This window comes from Cylas formicarius, unplaced genomic scaffold, assembly GCF_029955315.1.
Source record: "Cylas formicarius isolate icCylForm1 unplaced genomic scaffold, icCylForm1.1 PGA_scaffold_7__23_contigs__length_41026272, whole genome shotgun sequence".
Classification (NCBI taxonomy): domain Eukaryota; kingdom Metazoa; phylum Arthropoda; class Insecta; order Coleoptera; family Brentidae; genus Cylas; species Cylas formicarius.
In genome coordinates this window covers 24054931-24060980 of record NW_026844352.1, presented here as the reverse complement: position 1 = coordinate 24060980, position 6050 = coordinate 24054931, and the positions used below count along the sequence as shown (strand labels likewise).

The window sequence follows — 6050 nt, the reverse complement described above, 5'->3', positions numbered from 1 at the left end:
TCATTATCACAGGGTCGTCTGCATATGCCTGAGCATAGACCCCGTGTTCTTCCCTCAGAATATGCAATATCTCGTTCACCACTAGGCACCACAGGAAGGGGGACAAGACCCCACCCTGTGGACAACCTCGTGATGAACCGGTGGAGACCTGCTCCCCACCCAATCTTGCCTCGACCCTCCGGTCGGTTAGAATAGAGCGGATCCACCTTACAATGGCCGTCCCCACTCCAGCACGCTCCACCGCCCTGCAGATCGAATACAGGGCCGTGTTATTGAAGGCCCCTTCGATGTCAGCGAACACGCGCACCGACAGCCGTCCCGAGCACATACCCTCCTCCAACCTGGAAGTCAGATGGTGAAGAACTGAGCCCACAGACCGGCCACTTCGGTATGCATGCTGAGCTGGCTTTAAGGGGCCTCCAGATCCACCCAGTCCCTCAGTCCACCAGTCTCTCCAGAAGAGTCTTCATAATGAAGCTGGTGAGGCAAACGGGCCGGTACGACTTCGTGTCCGTGTAGTCACTCTTACCTACCTTGGGAATGAACACTACCCTGCTGTGTCTCCGCAGCTCGGGCACGTATCCCCTCGCAATGGAGGTTCTGAACAGGTCCATCAGCGGGCTGGTCAGGAGACCTCCGTCCCTTTGCAGCAGAGTCGGAAATACTCCATCCCCGCCCGCCGACTTGAAGGGGCCAAACCTGTCAACAGCCCACCTCAGCCTACTATGGGTAACCACCCTCCTTGCCGTGGCGTAGTCGCATCCAGGACGACCCCCGGCTTCAACATTCCCCCCTTTGTCCGGATCAGCGGTCCCTGGGAAGGTCGTGGTCAGCAACTGTTGTAGTCTGTCCGCTGGTCCTGCTGTGTAGCCACCGCCAGTCCTCCGGACCACTCCCAGTCTTCGCGCAGGGTCACTTCTGAGTACCCTAAGGAGCCTAGCTGCGTCCGGAGTACTCATTACTTCATCGCAGTAGCCCCTCCAGGCCTTCCTCTGTGACGCCCGTAGTTCTTTTTTATACTCTCTGCGGACCTCCCTATAGAGATCTCAGTCCGCACCTTGGCTGCTGCTCCTCGCTGTATTAAACAGCCTCCGCACTCTGCTCCTGAGACACTCCAGGGAAGAGCTCCACCAGGGGTCCTCCCCTCCCTATGCTCCTCTGTCTCAGGGCAGCTCTTCTCGAAAGCCCGTATCATAGCGGAGCTGACGCGGTCGGCGGCCTCGTCAATCTCCTCCAATGTCCGGTGTTTTCTTGGTAAAACCCCTAGGCGCCAAGCGAGCTCCTCCCTATAGAGTTCCCAGTTTGTTGCCCGGGGGTTCCTAAATCTAACGGGTTCTCGAACACCTATCTTCAACCAATGTATGTGTCCCATATACATTAAGCATAAAAATTCTGGGCATACCAGCACTAACCAGTATCTATTAACTTCTTATTCACAAATGTTAAGCAGTGCATGCACTGTCCGTAATTTATCATGCTTTCAATTGTTCATATTTTTCGCTGCTAAAAATGTTGATGTAGATAACACCCAACGAAATTTGATGCAAAATTTTCTTAATAAATTTTTTATTTAAATATTCTCATCAATATTCCAATGGGCCACTAAAAAAAATCGACTTTAACTAGGCAATTTAATACCTGATGTGTAACTGCTTGGTAAGACCGGAAGCGCCTATACGACGATGCGCACCCTTTAATCATTTATATCCTTTCGATTTTATAGTAATCATCCTAATTAGCCTGTTTTTATATAAAATACACACATACTTAATCTAAATACAAATAAATGTAAAGGCTCATAAGTACAATACACTTAATTCGTAGTCATGTTGTCAGTCCCTTACCGGACGAAGGGTCAAATTTCAAGTTATTAAATGCCAAAATTAATCAAATTATGCATTGTAATCTAGTAATTTTAGATACACCCTTTCCGTTCCTATATTGGATTAAACGATTCCACCACCTACTGGTTTCCTGATTTCTTATAGAGTGATTTAAATGATTATCTATCTATTTAATTCAAAATGAACGAAACAATTCATCTGACGAAATAAGTGAAATATTCGTACGAGAATTGAGTTTTTCTTTTGAGTGTAAATCTAAATACTTCTTAAATCATTTTCCATTCGTGAGAATTACCACAAATAATTTTTCAGAAATAATTTATGTATTATAAATTAGATAGAGATTTTGGTAAACTCAACCAACCTTGCCAAAACTTAACGGATATTTGTTTCATTGGAAAAACATGCCATGTGATATCGACTGATGACCATGTTTTTATTGGAATTTTGAAATATTCCTTCCTTCAGTTGCTGGCTTTTATATCCTAGATAAATCTTATGGTAGTGGTAGTGCAAAAATCAGAAAATTATAGTTGCACTTGCATTTTCAGTTTCATACATTTCACATGTATTCACAGCTCAGCCTAGAATTTCTGTCTATACTGTCACAAATTAGTCGATCATTCAGAGACAATTGGTAAAAATTGCATTCTCAAATACATGAAACCTGAGAGGCAAAATAAAATGATAAATGACATACAGAGTAGACGGGACGAGGCAAGACAAAGAAATTTCATAGTATTCTAATATTTCTATCATTATAAATTAGCGTGGCCTCGATTTTTAAATAAATAAATTAAGTTAAAATATTATCAGCAAGTTGGATTCAAATAATGCAAGATTAGATACTTACAAATATTTCTCGTCCACGCATGTGACAGTTGAATACTTTTATGAAGTGGTGATAATGATCTTTAATGTGACGATTATTTCAAGAACTCCTTTCCTGCCTTTCGTTAGCATCGATAAAAATTTTGGAACGTGATTTTTGTAATAAAAGGTCAGACACACTGGCGAAAATCCATAAGTTCTCGAGAATCATGAAACTTCTCGTCCTTTTGTTGTGTTTGGCATTTGTGGCGACCTCTTTGGGTCGACCAAAAGTAAGTGTATATTTATACAGACCCTTAAAAATGTATAAATGGTGAATCTTTGTTTAGCGCGTACCCAAAAATATTTTTGTAAGGGCGAGACAGCAGGAAAGGATCATTAATGGGAGTGAAGTTGCTGCTCATTCCATTCCGTACCAGGCCTACCTCGAATTCGAAGGATTTTTCCAAGCGTGGGCTTGCGGCGGTTCTCTGATTTCAGAAAGTTTTGTTTTGACTGCTGGTCACTGCACATATGAGTAAGTTTCTACTACTTCTATACCAAGGGATTATCATGTTTGGATTTTTTAATAAAAGAAGGTATATGTCACTCTGCAATAGTAACTAAAACGATTAAGTTTTATTTGATTAATTTTTCTGTTTTATTAAGATTCATTGGTTTATTTAGAGTTGTTTCTACCAGTGTTATGTTAACGTATTTTTTTTTTTCAAAAAGATTTCAGCTGTTACTGCGTCACAGAGGGGTGTTTGGTTTCAAACTCAGACTCCATTCATCCACCATTTCAGCTTTTATTGCTCTTACATAGAATTTTTCAGGGGTCTAGTGTCTTATATTGTATTGGGTGCCCACGACCTGAGCAAAAAGGAGGATACGCAACAGCAGTTCCAATCAACTGAATTATATCTGCACGAGAAGTTCGATTATGACACAGTTCAGAACGACATCGGTCTGGTAAAGTTACCACAACCCGCTCAGTTAAATCAGTATGTACAACTGGCTGTGTTACCGTCTCGCAATGAAGCCGAATTGGTAGGCCTACAAGCAACCGTCAGCGGTTGGGGTCTAATCGATTATTTCAAATATGAAGTCCCCGACGTTTTGTACGCCACCGTCGTTCAAATCGTGCCCAATAACCAGTGCGCAATATACGATGTGTACGTTCCCGAAATGACAATCTGCACCAAAGGGGAAACAAGTCAAGGATCTTGCGAAGGAGATTCCGGTGGTCCGTTGACAGCTGACGGAAAACTTGTAGGAATTGTATCCTACGGTCCGGAGTATTGCCAAGATGATCTGTATCCTAATGGATTCACCAGAGTAACGAACTACTTGCCCTGGATAGCTAACATCACTGGACTTAACGTTTAAACATATTTGCTAGTAAATGATGTAATAAAAGAATTTTATTATTCAACTTTTTTTTTGTGTGAATATTCTAAAAATTATTAAAAGGCAAACCAATCAGTGTTTCTAAGCAGTATATTACTTTTAAATCTGCTCAATTTGCAATGTCGGGAGAGAGTTTTTTTCATATTTCACGCCTTATACAAACCACGACTGTTTGGAATTATTTCATATTTACATGTTACCTTTGAACCTTTGAACAACTCAATCTACCTGCACAAGCGACGATAAAGCATTATTAATATCTGTTATCGGTTTTTGTGATGTGTGGTTTGTAGAAAATGACGCAATAACTAGATCTTACGATAAAATCATTTTTTGATCGTAAAGTGTAATGTGGACGGAGTTTTACCAAGGACTATTAAATGCAAAACTTGTAATTTTAATTAAGTCAGTTGTAAATGTTGCTAAAGTGCGTCAGGTAGGTATGTGTAAGTGACATCTATCAACAAGGCAATTTGTTTCGTGTTTGGTTTTGAAACAGGTAAACATTTCTTTTAATGTTGAACACTCAGGCGAAATTGAAGCATTTAATCGCGAAAAATACCTACTTTTTAAACTTCTGAAATACTTTCATATCTTTTTCATCAGAGGTCTCATTGATTTGTTAAGTTTCCAAAGTCTTTATTATCCAGTTTACAAATCAATAAATAAGCATTCAGATTTTGGTTACTTGGTTTTGATTGGTTAGTACAAATAATAAAAAATGCTGCTTTCTGTTTTCAAATATATAATTAATATATTCGTAGAAATTTTTCAACAAAAAAAGAAATAATGTGTTATTAACTATAAACTGAACGTTATATTAAGGAATTAGGTACAACATATTTGGTATTAATTTAACGAATCAAACGTAACATTCAAAATCTATAAAAGAAATCACTAAACTAAGGTATCTAATAATTCTTTGGTATAATAAACATTGCCATAAGCATTCTTTTGCTGGACACACGTATAGAACAATGCTTGGAGCATGTCGTATTCGTGATCTTCGTTCGCCAGATCTTGATGAAGCGTTTCAAGGCGTTTCCTCCTTTTCTCTAGCTGTTCGAGAGTTTCCTCTAATACAATTTCATTGTGTTGCATTTCGCAGGCACTTTTGGTCATGTCCGTCCTCAGTTTTGTGAGCGTTTTGCTTACTTCTCTGTCGTCATGTCCAGTATCCCTACATTTATTTCTTTCATACTTTTTCAAATTTCCGTCCAGCCTGCTCAGATTTTCCTCCTCCCTAATAAGACTCTTATTTAATTTGATTATCTTCTCCAATAATTCTGTTTGCTCTTTAATCGTCGACTCGCTCACAGTCGAGCTGCTGTCGTCATCGTTTGTGTCTTTGATGAATTCTTCGGAAGATGGTGAAAATCTTTCCATTTGCATCTGAAAAATCAAAGGGACATCACCATAATGTTTTTTAATTTACTGAAACTATAAATAATATTTATTTACCTCAACAGACCTGGAAGCTTTATTATTGGCAATATTCGACTGCTCGCTGTCTCCTTCAGTCATCACTCCACTATCGCTGTTTTTATCCAGTCCTAAGTGGTGCGTATCCGGATGAACTGCTTCAGACAATCCCTTCAGGTACGTCTCTAATAGATAGTTGCTTCCGTGTTTTCGCACCCTCGCTCTATGTGTTTTGTCCTCCAAGTAGCCAATTTGATGTTCGCTATGTCTGTGAAAGAAAGGGCGATAAGATAATGCTGATGTCATCCTTGTCAACGTCTACCGTAGTTTCTTGAGTTGCCTTCTAATAACTTCACCTTGAGCCAACACTAGTTTAAGCAGTTCTTCCGTGGTGGACGGTTCATTCTGTAGTGCGTGTAGGCGTTTGGGATGGATCGTTTTCCAAGCGCTTCGGTCTGAATATGTGCTGGCATCAGACCTACATTTTGTTCTTCTGTAAGCCGATCGGTCATTTTTGGTTCTACGCAATGATATTTTCACCTAAAATTATGATTTGCAAATTAT

General features: G+C 40.1%; 2 protein-coding genes across 3 annotated transcripts in view; one reads left to right on the top strand and one right to left on the bottom strand.

The window, feature by feature from the left end:
• Positions 1 to 2792: 2792 nt before the first annotated feature.
• LOC132704490 (chymotrypsin-like) lies at positions 2793 to 4089 on the top strand. Its single transcript, XM_060674507.1, has 3 exons — positions 2793 to 2947; positions 3005 to 3192; positions 3491 to 4089. Exons 1-3 carry the CDS (start codon positions 2885 to 2887, stop codon positions 4041 to 4043), a joined length of 804 nt encoding a protein of 267 aa, XP_060530490.1. The 5' UTR covers positions 2793 to 2884; the 3' UTR covers positions 4044 to 4089.
• A 753-nt stretch (positions 4090 to 4842) lies between these two features.
• The window catches only part of LOC132704267 (ras association domain-containing protein 10-like), an 84578-nt gene continuing 83370 nt past the window's right edge, over positions 4843 to 6050 (bottom strand). For both annotated transcript variants that reach the window (XM_060674136.1, XM_060674135.1), the window contains 3 exons: positions 5809 to 6026; positions 5526 to 5754; positions 4843 to 5456 (listed from right to left, as the gene is read on the bottom strand). In XM_060674136.1, the coding sequence (XP_060530119.1) occupies positions 4962 to 5456; positions 5526 to 5754; positions 5809 to 6026 (942 nt within the window). In that variant the 3' untranslated portion in view covers positions 4843 to 4961. The remainder of the gene's footprint in view (positions 5457 to 5525; positions 5755 to 5808; positions 6027 to 6050) is intronic.